This window comes from Micromesistius poutassou, assembly GCF_964030765.1.
Source record: "Micromesistius poutassou genome assembly, chromosome: 10".
NCBI classification, from domain to species: Eukaryota; Metazoa; Chordata; class Actinopteri; order Gadiformes; family Gadidae; genus Micromesistius; species Micromesistius poutassou.
The window spans coordinates 7,866,800-7,883,430 of NC_140280.1; the positions used below are offsets into that span (position 1 = coordinate 7,866,800).

At 49.9% G+C, this 16,631-nt stretch overlaps 1 protein-coding gene across 2 annotated transcripts in view; it reads left to right on the forward strand.

Moving 5' to 3' along the window:
• The window catches only part of sptbn2 (spectrin, beta, non-erythrocytic 2), a 48,799-nt gene that overhangs the window by 22,474 nt on the left and 9,694 nt on the right, over positions 1 to 16,631 (forward strand). For both annotated transcript variants that reach the window (XM_084473918.1, XM_084473917.1), the window contains exons 10-28: positions 38 to 196; positions 1,302 to 1,604; positions 2,046 to 2,199; positions 2,792 to 3,186; positions 3,632 to 3,895; positions 4,210 to 4,421; positions 4,745 to 4,882; positions 5,442 to 5,661; positions 6,135 to 6,671; positions 8,098 to 8,300; positions 8,802 to 8,892; positions 9,203 to 9,349; positions 9,782 to 10,045; positions 12,787 to 13,011; positions 13,612 to 13,701; positions 14,162 to 14,440; positions 14,811 to 14,941; positions 15,203 to 15,407; positions 15,833 to 16,207. In XM_084473918.1, the coding sequence (XP_084330044.1) occupies positions 38 to 196; positions 1,302 to 1,604; positions 2,046 to 2,199; positions 2,792 to 3,186; positions 3,632 to 3,895; positions 4,210 to 4,421; positions 4,745 to 4,882; positions 5,442 to 5,661; positions 6,135 to 6,671; positions 8,098 to 8,300; positions 8,802 to 8,892; positions 9,203 to 9,349; positions 9,782 to 10,045; positions 12,787 to 13,011; positions 13,612 to 13,701; positions 14,162 to 14,440; positions 14,811 to 14,941; positions 15,203 to 15,407; positions 15,833 to 16,207 (4,392 nt within the window). The remainder of the gene's footprint in view (positions 1 to 37; positions 197 to 1,301; positions 1,605 to 2,045; positions 2,200 to 2,791; positions 3,187 to 3,631; positions 3,896 to 4,209; positions 4,422 to 4,744; positions 4,883 to 5,441; positions 5,662 to 6,134; positions 6,672 to 8,097; positions 8,301 to 8,801; positions 8,893 to 9,202; positions 9,350 to 9,781; positions 10,046 to 12,786; positions 13,012 to 13,611; positions 13,702 to 14,161; positions 14,441 to 14,810; positions 14,942 to 15,202; positions 15,408 to 15,832; positions 16,208 to 16,631) is intronic.

Below are 16,631 nucleotides of genomic sequence, written 5' to 3' on the forward strand. Positions count from 1 at the left end.
GGATGTCAACCTGTCTGGTGTTGTGATTGGTCGACAGGCGTGGGAGCGTCTGGAGAAGGCGGAGCATGAGCGTGAGCTGGCACTGAGGAATGAGCTGATTCGCCAGGAGAAGCTGGAGATGCTGGCAGCTCGTTTCGACCGCAAGGCCGCCATGAGAGAGACCTGGCTCAGTGAGAACCAGAGGCTGGTGTCCCAGGTACACACACACACACGCACCGTATACACACATATGAACACATACACATACATACACACACACACACACAAGAGGCTGGTGTCCCCGGTAGACACACACATACACCTTATACACACATATGAACACACATACACACCAGATGCTGGTGTCCCAAGTAGACACACACATGCCGCTTGTACATATTTACACATATGAACAGCAACACATATGTACATACACATACATACACACACACACAGAGGAGGCTTGTGTCCTAGGTAGTCACACACATACACACATACATATACACTCAGGGTGACATAAATTCCTTCACGATTCAAATCTTTGATAGAAAGACATTTAGTCGACGTCGTCGATTGATTCAGACTTCTGTGTGCAGTTTACTGCGTTATGTTTTGCTTTTCAGTTTTTAATGCTTGTTTGACAACACCTTTGTGTAATGGTCATGCCGCTGTGCATCATTTTCTTTTGGAAGTAGAGCACATTTTAGACCAGAGTTCTCGAAGGGCACAGAATGTCTGGAAATAAACTTCTAAAGTTTGGCAGCATTTCAAATCCATAAAAGACGTTCCAAAAAAAGCCTAACACAAACTGTGTCAACAGCAGCTGTCATACCATAACCCACGCGCTGGTGAAGATCTTAGGCTAAATCTTAGGCTAGGACACGCCTAATGTACACATAAATTAACTCAAACCCATATACACATATACACACACAAACACACACACACACCCACGCCATAGGCATGTGTCCCAAGCAGGTAGACACATACAAAAACATTTACACATATTTGCATGCGCACACACACACACACACACACACACACACACACACACACACACACACACACACACAATGAGACAGACAGACAGACAGACAGACAGACAAAGAGACACACACACACACACACACACACACACACACACACACACACACACACACACCCAACAGAGGCTGGTATCTCAGCTAGTCCACATATGCACACATGCGAAGAAACCCAACGACCAAAGCTTAAGGAGAATCTATCGACAGAAGACCCCCCCCTTATCTTCTATCTTCTATCTAAACCTCCCATCTCTCTCTCTCTCTCTCTCTGGTTGCCAGGACAACTTTGGCACGGACCTGGGCGCGGTGGAGGCGGCCACGCGGAAGCACGAGGCCATCGAGACGGACATCGGGGCGTACGGGGAGCGCGTGGCGGCGGTGGAGGCGGTGGCGAGGGAGCTGGAGGCGGAGAGCTACCACGACGTGAGGCGCGTGGCGGCCCGGCGGGACAACGTGCTGCGGCTCTGGGAGTACCTGAAGGAGCTGCTGGCGGCGCGGCGCGAGCGCCTCCACGCCCACCGGGACCTGCAGCGCCTCCTGCAGGAGATGCGCTACATCATGGACTGGATGGGAGACATGAAGGTAGGCCCGTCGGGGGGGGGGCCTACCTCTTTCACTCACACACTCACACTCGCTCTCGTGCGTGTGCGTGCGCGTTGGCACGCCCCTCTCCTCATCTTGCTCTTACACTTTATCTCTCTCTCATTCTCACTTAAACCCCCTCCCCCCGCTCTACCTCTCGCCCCCCAATCTTTCTATCTTGCTCTCTTTCTCTCCCTCTCTTGCTCTCTCTTTCACTCTCTCTCTCTCTCTCTCCCTCCATTCCCCTCCCATTTTCTCTCTCCTGTGGTCCGTTGAAGAAATGTTGGAAAGCATATAATGTATTGCATACATCTATTTATAATTTAGAGTGACAAAAATGCATAAACCCGATAACACAACAATACTCACGATATCAGAACCTGACTGTTTTCAACACTTTTAACCTGTGCTCCATGGTCTGGTCGTGTGTGTTCCCCTCAGGGCCGGCTGCAGTCCCAGGACAGCGGGAAGCATCTGCATGACGTGCTGGACCTGCTCCAGACCCACACCCTGGTGGAGGCTGACATCTCCGCCCAGGCCGAGAGGATCAAGGGAGTGCAGGGGGCCACCCAGCGCTTCACCTCCCAGGACCAGCGTGAGTCCCCTAACCTCTAACCCTCTCACCCCCTAACCTCACCTCCTACCACTAGCGTGAGTTCTCTAACCTCTAACCCTCTAACCCTCTAACCCCACCTCCTACAATCAGCGTGAATCCACTAACATCTAACTCTCTAACCCTCTATCCTTCACCGCCTGTGACCAGTTTGAGTCCCTAACATCTAACCCTCTAACCATCACCTCCTACCACCAGCATGAGTCCCCTAACATCTAACCCTCTTAGATGTCCTCACAGACCAGAAGTCCAATCATTTCCAATGTAGCACAACGTTGTCTTCAACTCAAAGTGGACATGAGTTTGCATTTAATTATGTTAGTTGAGGAGTCGCGTTGATAGCTAAAGGTAGATCTATCTGCAACTATAATGTGGTGATTGTGTGCACTTCCGTTTGTGTGCAGCATCCCCCAGTAGTGGATTGAGTAAGAAAGAAACCATTCCTTGTTTCTCATGTACTGCCGTACAACAAACTGAAACTGTGTAAAAGCAGCTTAACCATTCTGCTTATGTAAGCAGGTTTTTCCCTCCACTTCCTACCTGACTATAATCCCCTCCCCTCCTTCCGCGGCAGCCTACAAGCCCTGTGAGCCGGCGCTGGTGGTGGAGCGGGTGGACCTGCTGGGCCGTGCCTACGAGGAGCTGGGCCAGCTGGCCGTGGAGCGCCGCGACCGCCTGGAGGACTCGCGGCGCCTCTGGCAGTTCCTGTGGGAGCTGGGCGAGGAGGGCGCCTGGATCCGGGAGCAGGAGCAGATCCTGGCGGCGGCGGACTGCGGCCGGGACCTGACGTCGGCTCTGCACCTGCTCAGCAAGCACGAGGCGTTCCGGGACGAGATGGCGGCGCGCTACGGGCCCCTGGGGACCAGCATCGCGGCCGGCGAGACCCTGGTGCAGGAGGGCCACGTGGGGGCCCCGGAGGTCACGGAGAGGATCAGGGACATCAGGGAGCAGTGGGCGCACCTGGAGGAGGTCAGTGTCCGTCCTCTTGAACCGGGACACTGAGAGCCTGAGACGTGTTATAAGAGCCCCTATTTTATTTTTTTAGAGACATAAAACATACTTTGCATGTATTTTTGTGAGTTTGATCTCTTGTATGGTTCGCTCTTTTTAACCAGGGACCGGAGAAGCAAAATAAAAAATAAAAAAATCTATTGTGGGTTTACTGTTTGATAGGATTGTTCCAAAAATGTGGACTGTTGGACCAGTATTTTGTCGTTTTCAATCGGCTTAAAAACGTTGATTTACTCAAACATTCATGAGCCAGAAGGGTATTAAGTTTAAGTTTAATTCCAGTCGCTTTACATGTTTTATGTTTTTTTGATTAGTTCTACTAAGAGAATACCTTTATAGGCAGCAACACCCGTGTGACTCCTCCTCCTCTTCTCTCCTCCCCCTCCCCTCCCCTCCCCCCCAGACCTCCCTGCTGAGGGAGCAGAGCCTGAAGGAGGCGGTGGCGCTGCAGCAGTTCCAGACGGACGCCAGCGACATGGAGGCCTGGCTGGGGGACACCCTGCGGCAGGTGTCCAGCCAGGAGGTGGGCCACGACGAGTTCTCCACCCAGACGCTGGCCCGCAAGCAGCGCGAGGTGGAGGAGGAGATCCAGAGCCACCGGCCCGTCATCGACTCCCTCCAGGAGCAGGTGCTGGCACTGCCCGAGGCCTACGCCCACGACCCCCAGGTACGATGACTCCTGTCAGAGTTCACGTTGGCTTCAGAGTATTTTCATGATATGAAAATGAACAAAATGAACAAAAAAAATGTACGGCTATTTCTGGTTTGCTTCACAAGCACTGCCAAATCTGCAGCCCATTCTATTGCTATTGACATTCAATCAATTGACATTTCCAAAGTCTTAAAGTGCCAAAGGTTCAATATAATTGATACTAATTAAATGCGGGGTGTCCTTGTTAGAGAGCCTAAAATACCATAGATTTGATCCCTGATCCCTTGATTCATAAACTCATGTCGGACCCCACCCTGTCCCGCCTGCAGGTGGACGGCCGTGTACCCAGCATCGAGCAGCGCTTCGCCGAGCTAGAGTCGCTGTCGGCGGCGCGGCGGCAGGCCCTGGAGGGGGCGCTGTCGCTCTACCGCATGTTCAGTGAGTCGGGCGCCTGCCTGCAGTGGGTGGAGGAGAAGGAGCAGTGGCTCCACAGCATGGCCATCCCCACCAAGCTGGAGGACCTGGAGGTGGTGCAGCAAAGGTGAGCGGGGGGAGGGTGGGGGGAGGGGGGGAGTGATGGCAGAGGGAGGGAGGAGGAAGGGGGGGGGGGGGGGTAGTAGATGGGGAGGACGCTGTTGTCTGTCCTACAAAGGTAAATATGAAAATAAATGAACGAGTCATGAATAAATAAACAAATTTGTCCCATTCTGTGTTTTTACAATTCTAAGTCTAAATATATATATATTGAATCTAATGAAAAAACAACTTTAATAAATGTAGTATAGAGATACTAGAGATATTTCCCTGTGTGTATGAATAAGGGAGACTTCAGTCCTTCCTCTAACCGTGTGTCCCTGGCTACAGGTTTGAGACGCTGGAGCCAGAGATGAACAACCTGGGTGTGCGGGTCACCGACGTGAACCAGGTGAACCAGCAGTTGCTGGGCTCTGAGAACCGGGACAAGGACCAGATCAACAGGACCCAAGACCAACTCAACAACAGGTCTGAATCCCTGTGGACTGGTCCAGCATGACCCTGTGTTATTCGGTGCTTTCGATAGCTGAAAACACCACACCTCTTAATTAGAGCTCTGTGGATAGGCAACATGGACACTCTTCCGCGGATACATTTCTTTTTTTTTTTGTTGCTGTTTTTCCTTTTTTTGCTGCTACATTGTCATAGACACTCTCCCTAATGGCTGAATACGAAAATACAGGTTTAGTAATTCAAATTTTGCCGGGGGAAAAATCATGAAAAGGGAGGGTTTGGAAAAAGTCGATGTTTGATTAGGACGTGATCCAGGCATCAGCAGTCTTAGCATGCCCATGAGGGAAGGCATGAAGTGAACTATGTTTCACTTCACTATGACACTGCTGAAAAACGCTAGTCTAGGCGGAAAACTTTTTAACTGAAACGCTCAGGGGGGGGGGGGGGGGGGAACGTGCTTTTTTTTGCTTTGAAATGTAAAAACGCAAGTACAGACAGAAAAACCAGCCCGGCATAGTGTGGACATGGCCAGAAATGACTCGCCCTTGAACCCGTTTCCCTCCCTCTGCTCCAGGTGGAAGGAGTTCCAGCAGCTGGCCGACCAGAAGAAGCTGGCCCTGCAGTCGGCCCTCAACATCCAGAACTACCACCTGGAGTGCAACGAGATCCAGAGCTGGATGAAGGAGAAGACCAAGGTGATCGAGTCCACCCAGAGCCTGGGCAACGACCTGGCCGGCGTGATGGCCCTGCAGCGCAAACTCACGGGCATGGAGAGAGACCTGGAGGCCATTCAGGTACGGAGAGAGAGACCTTTAGCTGTATATACTGCATATGTATAGAGAGAGAGACCTTTAGGTGAATATACTACATATATAGAGAGAGAGACCTTTAGCTGTATATACTACACATATAGAGAGAGAGACCTTTAGGTGTATATACTATATATATATATATATATAGAGAGAGAGACCTTTAGGTGTATATACTACATACATAGAGAGAGAACCCTTTAGCTGTATATACTATAGAGGGAGAGAGAGAGCTTTAAGTGAATATAATATATAGAGAGAGAGATGGAGATAGAGGCTCTACAGGTATGGAGAGAGAGACCTTTAGGTGTGGGGAGAGAGAGATGGAGATAGAGGCTCTGGAGAGGGATAGCTTCAGGTATTTGGCAATGAAGCAGGACTAGATGAACCACCTTATTTACGTGCATAAATAATTAGCGTGTCATTCTGAACCTGTGCGTTCCTCCGCCTCCTCCCAGGGCAAGCTGAACGACCTGCGTACGGAGGCGGAGAAGCTGGCGGAGGAGCACCCGGACCAGGCAGAGGAGATCCAGGCGCGCCTGGCCGGCATCCAGGAGGTGTGGGAGGAGCTCAACGCCACCATGAAGCTCCGCGAGGAGTCCCTGGGCGAGGCCAGCAAGCTGCAGGGCTTCCTGCGCGACCTGGACGACTTCCAGTCCTGGCTGTCGCGCACGCAGACGGCGGTGGCCTCGGAGGACATCCCCACCTCGCTGGTCGAGTCGGAGAGCCTGCTGGCGCAGCACGAGAGCATCAAGAACGAGGTGGACAACTACAAGGAGGACTACGAGAAGATGCGCGACGTGGGCGAGGAGGTGACCCACGGCCAGACGGACGCCCAGTACATGTTCCTGGCCCAGAGGCTGCAGGCGCTGGACACGGGCTGGCACGAGCTGAGGCGCATGTGGGAGAACCGCCAGAGCCTCCTGGCCCAGGCCTTCGACTTCCAGACGTTCCTCAGGGACGCCAAGCAGGCCGAGGCCTTCCTCAACAGCCAGGTAGGAACCCGGTAAACACGCCCCGGAGGAGCCCAGGGGGAACGGTCAGGCTTCTTTGGAAACCCAAGGTTTTACGGTTTACAGAGGGTAGCTTGGGATCCATGGGAAGAACATTGAGGCGCTGAACTGAATAGCTTGCTGTGTGCTTGGAGAAAGTATACGCAGTATTTGAAAGCTGAAAGCTTTTTTGTAACAAAGTGACGAGGTGTCACTCTCTAGGGTAAACCTCACTCCCCATGCCTTAAGGACGATATAACCGCCGACCCAAACGGCTGACGTTATGAAAGGTGACACATTATACCACCAGGTGTGAGTGTGATTAGCCGTTACAAGCCGTTTTGAAAATCTGCCTCTTCTTACATCACAAGTGGGCATGTCCACCTAGATGTGTGCTGGATAGATGAGCGGCAGATTTTCAAAGCGGCTTGTAATGGTTAATCACACTCCTGGTGGTATAATACGTCACTTTTAAGCTTAGCCGTGAGAGAGCACTGTCTGTCGATCCTAGGGTCGCCGGTTTGATCCCCCCTGTGTAGCGGAGTGTCATCAGAATCAGTTTCAATTGACAGTTTCAGAGTAATACTGAAGTAACACAAGTGGAGAATATTGCGCAAAGAAACCCCGGCCTGGTTGTCAACCAGATCTTTTGAACTTCAACATTCGCTATGAACAGCCTCTCGGTTGACTGTCAAACACTGGATAAGGAAAACCAATTAACTCCCTCCCTCCCCCGCTGTGCCTCCCCCATCACAATATCTTACAATCATATCCCTCTCGCTAATTACCCCTGGCGTCTCCCTACCTCCATTTCCCGCTCAGCACGACGATACTAGTCGGAGCAAGTCGACGCAAGTAGGTCACAGACCTAGATCTGTTAGCACTGCCAGAATCAGCCCACTCCCAGTAGGAGAGCTAGAAAGGAACCCTGCTGCATGCTACTGGTATAACCTGCTGTCATTGAGTTATTACGTGGGCATGTGATGATGATTACACCAGGATTTGCGGAATAACTTGAGTGAGTTTGAGTTATTCAGCAAATCCTGCTATAGTCATAGGGTGGTTTTTACCCCACTAATACCCACTGCAACAAGATGATGGAACAGGGGAACATTTTTGCAAATTCAGGAAGCCATTTATATCGCTCTCATAATACAACATATAACAATATAGATGTATTATCTTATTTTACCAGTTTTCATATCTGATAAGAATGATTGCTATTACTGTAGAATAGTATGAGTAATTAAGATATAATAATTCATATGAATATTACTGTTCCCCATCTGTGTGTAGGATTATGTATTACTAACTCTATTCTCTAATAATTCATAAATGTATTACTATCCTCTCCCATGTGTAGGGGTGTGTATCAATAATGCATATTATAGATAATAATTAACATCACCATTTCTGTGCATGTGTGTAGGAGTACGTGCTGTCCCACACGGAGATGCCCAGCAGCCTGCAGGGGGCGGAGGACGCCATCAAGAAGCACGAGGACTTCCTGACTACCATGGAGGCCAGCGAGGAGAAGATCAGCGGCGTGGTGGAGTCGGGCCACCGCCTCATCACCGACTGCAACGCCAACGCAGACAAGATCCAGGAGAAGGCCGACTCCATCCAGGAGAGGTGAGAGGCCAATCACAGTCAGATCACCGTATTGATCCTGGGGGGGAAGCTGTGTCTGGTTCAATAGCTCAACTCAGGATCATAGAAAAATGATTATATTCAGGGAAAAATGTAATGAATAACCTATGTGTCGAAGAAATGCTATGATAAATAAGAGAAATAAAATATAAATATTTAAAAATGAATACAAGCATTATAATGTTTGTAATTATAAGGTTTGATGTAATGTAATATATAAATAATGCAACTATAAGGGGTGTGTCAAATTAATTATTTAGGGGCCGTCCAAGAGGACAACAAAATACACATTTTGCAGAATGGTGTGAGGTGCTGTATCTGTCCCAGAATTAACTTATTTAATCAATTTTCTGACCTTCAACACACTGGATTATCTGGTGTGTTCCCCAGAGGAGGCGCTGGACCTGAGGTGTTAGTGGGAAGTCGATTTCTCCTTCAGGCGATGATGAAATAGTTGTTTGAACGGCGTTTGTTCTCCCCCAGACAACAGAAGAACAAGCAGGCCGCCAACGAGCTGCTGGCTAAGCTGAAGGATAACCGAGAACTTCAGCACTTCCTGCAAGACGGACAAGAGGTAAAACATCCACAGCATTCAGCCAAAATACTAGCGATAATTATATATATATATCGTATTATTATATAATTATCGATAATACGATAATTGTCTGCTTATAGCACGTGTTAAAATACACAAGAGCAAGATGCTTGAACCGCCCCTTAATGACATGTATTAAACCCTAAGTGGATTTAGATGTAGGAGTCTAAATGTTCACACATTACAAAAATGACACATAATAAACAGGTCACATCAGCAGCTCGATGTCAGATTTTTTTGTGAGATATGATCCATGATAAATGACATGCATGGTGTGTGCTGGCCACAGCTGAAGCTGTGGATCAACGAGAAGATGCTGACGGCCCAGGACATGTCGTACGACGAGGCCCGCAACCTGCACAGCAAGTGGCAGAAGCACCAGGCCTTCATGGCTGAGCTGGCCTCCAACAAGGACTGGCTGGACAAGATCGACAAGGTGGGAGCCCTGACCTGAAGTTAGGATTATGACATGACATGAGGTTATATGATATGCTGTAGTATGTAGAATACTATGTAGAATACATGACATAAGATGAAGTTATGACATGACATGAGGTTATATGATATGCTGTACTATGAGGAATACATGACATGAGATTGGGTTTACTTCAATAATCGCGTAGGGGAAGTTAGGGACATGATATGACTTGATGTGATGAGCCAAGACATGATATGATTTGACTAAAGATACTTGCCTCAAGTACATTCAGGTAATCAAAAGTCCGGCCTCAAAGCCTAAACCCTTTCCACTTTTCATTTCCCTCTCCCATTCTCCCTCTCCCCCTCCCCTCTCCCTCTACTCTCCCTCTTCCCCTTTCATTTCCCTCTCCCCCCTCTCCGCTCCCTCTCCCCCCCTCCCCCTCACCAGGAGGGCCAGGCGCTGGTGGAGGAGAAGCCAGAGCTGCAGCCGGTGGTGCAGCAGACGCTGGTGGACCTGCAGGGCCAGTGGGAGGAGCTGGAGGGCACCACAAAAACCAAGGCCCAGTGCCTGTTTGACGCCAACCGCGCCGAGCTCTTCACCCAGAGCTGCTCGGCACTGGACGGCTGGCTGAAGAACCTGGAGGGCAAGCTGCAGAGCGACGACTACGGCAAGGACCTGACCAGCGTCAACATCCTGCTGAAGAAGCACCAGGTGAGGGGTGGCAGAGTTCAGGTGTCAGGGGGACGTGTGGTGGCGTGTAGATCTGTTGAAGAGGACGATGAATGTACAGTTTATTAAAGGGGTCTTTGACTCCCAATCTAAAGGCACTGGGTTGGACGTCTAATCACCTGCTCCTGACTGAAGTCGTCGCTTTTGATGAGAAGTCTTTGCTCAGTGACTCCTTTTCGATAGTGTCACGAAGAGTTGAGGGATAATCCTTTCATCCACGACAAAATGAAAAAAATAATAATAATTAAAACTGCGCGCAGTGATGAACGGGACCTCGCGCCGGCTTGCGGCCACATCACGTGCTGTCCTAACATGTGTGCTGGTAAGATGTGCACATGTTAGGACCGCACGTGACGCAGCCGCAATCCGGTACGAGGTCCCGTTCATCACTGCGCGCAGTTTTAAAAAAGCGCAGTTTTAAAAAAAAATTGCGCCGGCTTGCGGCCACGTCACGTGCCGTCGTAACATGTGTGCTGGCAAGATGTGCACATGTTAGGACCGCACATGACGCAGCCGCAAGCCGGCACGAGGTCCCGTTCATCACTGCGCGCAGTTTTAAAAAAAAATCGCGAATTTATGTAATCTGTAGAAGCAGAGGTGCCCTGTGGTGTCCTACTGATTGTTTTGACATTAACATGTAAGACCACATTTAACTGAATTACATGTTCATTAACCCTACATCAATGATCCGATAAATTCCCTAGGAGGAGTTAGTTGAAATACAAGGCGAAAAAGTGAAAGAATTCCATTCAAAATGGCCAACTTTGACAGCACGCCACGGCCATGCCCTTCAACGTACAGTCACAAATAACACGGCGTTGGTTGAGCACCATGTTTTGACTGTACTGACTAATTGTGAAGCAGATCCGATAAATACCCTAGGAGGAGTTCGTTCAAATACAAGGGGAAAAAAGCGAAAATAAGACCACGGAATTCAAAACGGCCAACTTTGACGGCACGCCACGGCCACGCCCTTCAACGTACAATCACAAATAGCACGATTTTGGTTCAGCACCACTTCATGACTGTACTGACCAATTGTGAAGCAGATCCGATAAATTCCCTAGGAGGAGTTCGTTCAATTACAATGCGAAAAAGTGAAATTCCATTCAAAATGGCCAACTTTGACATCACGCCACGGACACGCCCTTCAACGTACAGTCCCAAATAGCACGATTTTGGTTCAGCACCACTTCATGACTGTACTGACCAAATTTGAAGCAGATCCGATAAATTCCCTAGGAGGAGTTAGTTCAAATACAAGGCGACGGAATTCAAAAATGGCCAACTTTGACGGCACGCCACGGACACGCCCTTCAACGTACAGTCACAAATAGCACGATTTTGGTTCAGCACCACTTCATGACTGTACTGACCAATTTTGAAGCAGATCCGATAAATTCCCTAGGAGGAGTTCATTCAAATACAAGGCAAAAAAGTGAAAAAAAATCAAAATGGCCGCCGAGAGTGAAAATTAAAAATGAAAATAGCCGACTTCCTGTGGGGTTTGGAGCATGGGTCCAAGAGGCTTTTCTGTAGGTATTGGCACGTTATACGTGCCTACCGATTTTCATACATATTGGTGAAACGTGGCGCAGGGGCTGCTTTTTAAAGTTCCTGTAGGGAGCGCTACAAAAAATAGAAACACGAATTTTGGTATGTGAGCTAGAGGCACCAGTTTACACGTGTCCTGTGAATTTCATATTCATAACTATTACGGTGTCCGCAGAGTGATCGACCCTCCTCTGGCGGCCATGTTGTTTTTTAAATCGACTTAATTTTTGGTGAGCAGTTAGAACTTTGGTACCTAACGGCCATTGAGTTGGTCCCGCTCAAATCAAACACTGCGTCTATGAACTGTGGCTATTTTAGTAACGGGCCACGCCCACTTCGATGCCACGCCCCATTTGAAAAATTGTTGACTTAGTCTTGTTCAGAATTTGATTATGAACAACTTTAGTAGAGAGGTCCAACACCATAGGAGTCCAATTAATGTAGATATGTGCAATTTACTATTTTTGGGGTGAAAAACACACCCCCTTTTGAACTCAATGGCTCATGGGTACTTTGAAATTTATCCTACAGACTAATCCTTATGTCAGATTGAAGATAATGGGCCATAGATGATATGTGCCAAAGGAATTTTGTCAAAGTCGAAAAACCTGGGATCCTTGGGGAATTTACTGTTTTTAACTAAATTCAAAATGGCGGGAAATCTGGCTACCGGAAGTGCTAAGTTAGTATCTGCAAATTTCTTCATTATGAGGATTTGCATATGTGTGCAAAGTTTCATGAGTTTAGGTCCAACCGGTGACGAGTTATGCTTGTGCAAACGTTGAAATTTTGGCATAGTTGGTATAGCGCCACCTAGGGGCGAATGTGAATTTGAGGGCTAGAATATCAAATTTTTCACCAGTCCCGCAAAATGTGCCAAATAAAAATGAGTTTTCGAATATGTGCAGGGGGGGAAAAATGCAGTCGAAATCCTGGAAAATAATAATAAGAAGAATCACGAGGGTTTCAATAGGGTCCTTGCCAAAGTTTGGCTCGGTCCCTAATAAAAAAAATTAAAAAGGCTATTATTCGAGCAAAACTAATTCCCCATCTGCAACGAGTTGGTTCCCCACCGTCTCCACTCGGCGGCGCTGCTGTGGGCGGGGAGACTGCTGTAGTCCAGCGGTGACGGTTGTGTAATGTCTGACCCCCCCCCCCCCCCCCTGCAGATGCTGGAGCACCAGATGGACGTGCGGGAGAAGGAGGTGCAGGCGCTGCAGTCCCAGGCCCAGGCCCTGACCCAGGAGGACGCCGGGCTGGCCGAGGTAGACGGCCAGCAGAGGCAGCTCACCGACAGCTACTCCCAGCTGCAGGCCCCCCTGCAGGCCCGCAGGCAGCAGCTGCTGGCCTCCAAGGAGGCCCACCAGTTCAACCGGGACCTGGAGGACGAGATCGTAAGCGTCACCGTGGATACTGTTGGAGTAGGGGGGGAAGGGATTCTTAGTTCGGAGTCTTGTTTTTGAACACCTCGGCGTGAATGGCTGTTTATGTATCAACGATGTCAGAGAAAAACCCTCTTCTTTATATTGATTTATTCGTTATGAATCCCTGGAAATGAATTATTCAGGGTTTTATAGTGAATAAATCATCATAATCTTATCTTATCCTCAAATACTTCTACATTTGGCTTAATGCCACCACTACTAGAATTAGACCACTAGAAGACCCCACTCGAGTTTAAAGGAATAGATAACACTGATGCTTGAGGATTTGTCGGCATATGATTCATTTTGATTGAAGGTCTCTAGAAGAGGGTACTCGTACTACTTGGTGACATAATCGCTGCTATGACTCATAATCAGAGGCCCAATGCAACAGTCCTCGGCCCCCGTTGTGCCTTCCAATAAAGCCTGGCATCAGCGAGGGCTGGCATTAAACACAGGGGGTGAAGGCTCAATTCAGATTAGTGGAACTGGGAACATTTCCCTTTGAAGCCTTGTCCTGAAATGGTTAGTCTGAGTGTGTGACCTGAAGATGATGCTGTGGTCCTCCAGCTGTGGATGAAGGAGAGGATGCCCCTTGCCACCTCGACGGACCACGGGAAAGACCTGCCCACCGTGCAGCTGCTGATCAAGAAGAACCAGGTACCAGAACTCATTCATAACTGACTGATCTATACGTAACACATGCCTGTGTGTGTGTGTGTGTGTGTGTGTGTGTGTGTGTGCCTGGCATATCGCAGTGCCTACAACTGTTTGTGCCTGGACTCCCCTTGTTGTTAACCGGCCAGCATCCCATCACTGATTCTAAATGTTTTGCCTGCGTGTATGTATGTATGTATGTATGTATGGCACCCATTACACTCCTGATCATCCCTGGAAGGATGGATCCTTCACTCTGTTTTCCTTCTCAAGATTTCTTCCTTGCTAATTAAGGGAGTTTCTCTTGCCCTCTGGGGGGGCTTGGGTCAGTGGGGTGTCATACATACTGCATATGGCCTGTTAAGCCCTCTAAGACTACCTTTGATTAAGGGCCATACAAATGACATTGAATGGAATTGCGTGTCTCACCTCTCCTCTGGCTCCGCCTCCCCTGCCCCTCCAGACGCTGCAGAAGGAGATCCAGGGCCACCAGCCGCGCATCGACGACATCCAGCGGCGCAGCCAGGCCCAGAGCCAGGTGGACGGGGCGCGGCAGGCCGCCCTGGAGGGCCGGCTGGGGGAGATGAGGGAGTTGTGGGCGCAGCTCATCGCTGAGACGGACCAGCGGCACGGCCGCCTGGCCGAGGCCAACCGCGCCCAGCAGTTCTACGCCGACGCCGCCGAGGCCGAGGCGTGGATGGGCGAGCAGGAGCTGCACATGATGTCGGAGGAGAAGGCCAAGGTGAGGGGGGGCGTCGCCGCCCGTCACACGTCGTCGTCGTCGGGGGGGGGGGGATGAGGAGCCGCAATGGGGCTGCGTGATAGTTGCAGTCGGAGGTCACTTTTGTGGTTCTGATAAATGATGGAGTCGTTGTTTATTTAGACTGATACTAAGTATGCTAAGATATGTCTAATATTCGATTAAATGGCCATCAATCGAGCTAAGTTAAGATGCTTACAGTTAAGATACTTATACTTATAAATGATAACACTGTAACAGTGAAACAGTAAAATTCTTCCACACTGGTTCTCCCACACCTGACCTCTTCTTCTGCTCACCTCCCTCACCCCCTGCCCCTCCTCCACCCCTCCTTAACCCCCCCCCCCCCCAGGACGAGCAGAGTGCCTTGGTGATGGTGAAGAAGCACCAGACCCTGGAGCAGGCCCTGGAGGACTACGCCCAGACCATCCACCAGCTGGCCAACAGCAGCCGCCTCATGGTCACCAGCGAGCACCCCGAGAGGTCAGAGGTCAACCCATAACCCCCTCCCTACCCCTCATCATCGAGAGACAACCAGCTACTGATCTTAATCTACTATTGAATTACGAATAATTACGATAATTTGCTGTTGCTTGTCCTCTGCCTCACTCGTAAACTCTACTCCTGTATATCTCTTCATTTCAACTTCAACCCTGCGTGTCCTCCCGTCGGTTCTGTGATCACCCTGATCCGCCGTCCTCGCAAAACGCGTCATCTGACGACCCGTCTCTTTGACTCCTACAGTGAGAGGATCACGCTACGGCAAGCCCAGGTGGACAAGCTGTACGCGGGCCTGAAGGACCTGGCGGAGGAGCGGCAGGGCCGTCTGCAGGACCGGCTGAGGCTCACCCAGCTGAAGAGGGAGGTGGACGACCTGGAGCAGTGGATCGCCGAGAGGGAGGTGGTGGCCGGCTCCCACGAGCTGGGCCAGGACTACGAGCACGTCACCGTGAGTCGCGCCTTCACAGGCGAAACAGTGACACTGATCCAAGACACGGAAACCTACTAAGGCTGAGAACTTTTAATGCAGACTCAAAGGAATAGTTGATGTGTTGGATGTGTACTACTCTTTTTTGACCCGGAACAAAAAGTGCTGAATATCCAGCGATCTATTTCTTACATTGTTGTGCATCTGCTACCCGATCATTTTCACCCCATTCATTTCATTCATCTGCACCTACCAACAGATTCACCTATCACGTGTGTGGTGCAAAGCGAATATGTTCACATAGACAACACTGATATCACCGGCAAACAAAGTCTTCCACAACCATCGGCCTCCACGGTTCACTCACCAGTGAAGCTCACTGCCTCCACAGCCCATCTCCAGGACATTCCCCCTAATGCCCGGTCTCCACCCTCGTTCTCCTCCAGATGCTGAGGGACAAGTTCCGGGAGTTTGCCCGGGACACCAGCACCATCGGCCAGGAGCGCGTGGACAGCGTGAACGGGCAGGCGGACGAGCTGATCGAGTCGGGCCACCCGGAGAACGCCAGCGTGGCCGAGTGGAAGGACGGCATGAACGAGGCCTGGGCCGACCTGCTGGAGCTCATCGACACGCGCACCCAGATGCTGGCCGCCTCCTACGAGCTGCACCGCTTCCACCAGGACGCCACCGAGGTGCTGGGCCGCATGCAGGAGAAGAGGCAGGCGCTGCCTGCCGAGCTGGGCCGTGACCTCAACACGGTGCAGCATCTGCACCGGCAGCACAACGCACTGGAGAACGACATCCAGGCGCTCAGCGGACAGGTGGGAGCGGCCGTTTTGTGTTCTGCTAGGAGCAGCCTGTGGGGGTAGGAGAATGGGGTTTTCATAGGGAGACAGGAACACGCCCGAACACGTGTGTGAAATGTTCCATAGAACAGAGGCATGCGTGCGGACAAAGGAAAGAGTCATGAGTTGTGCTCCAAAGTGGCCGAAGACTTCTTAAGTTCAGAGTCTTGGAAATGGCCTGGCTGTACTACGAATATTGCCCAGATTGGATGACTTCTTGGATAACTACCAATAATTCTCTTCCAAAGCGATAAAGCACTATCGATTGCCAGATAATATTCACAGGCATTCTCCAAAGCAGATTAATAGTACACTAAATATTAATTTAAATCTGATTATAATTAAATCCCTGCTCTATATACATAAGAGGGGTTTAAAAAAAGAAACAGCGTCAGTTTTT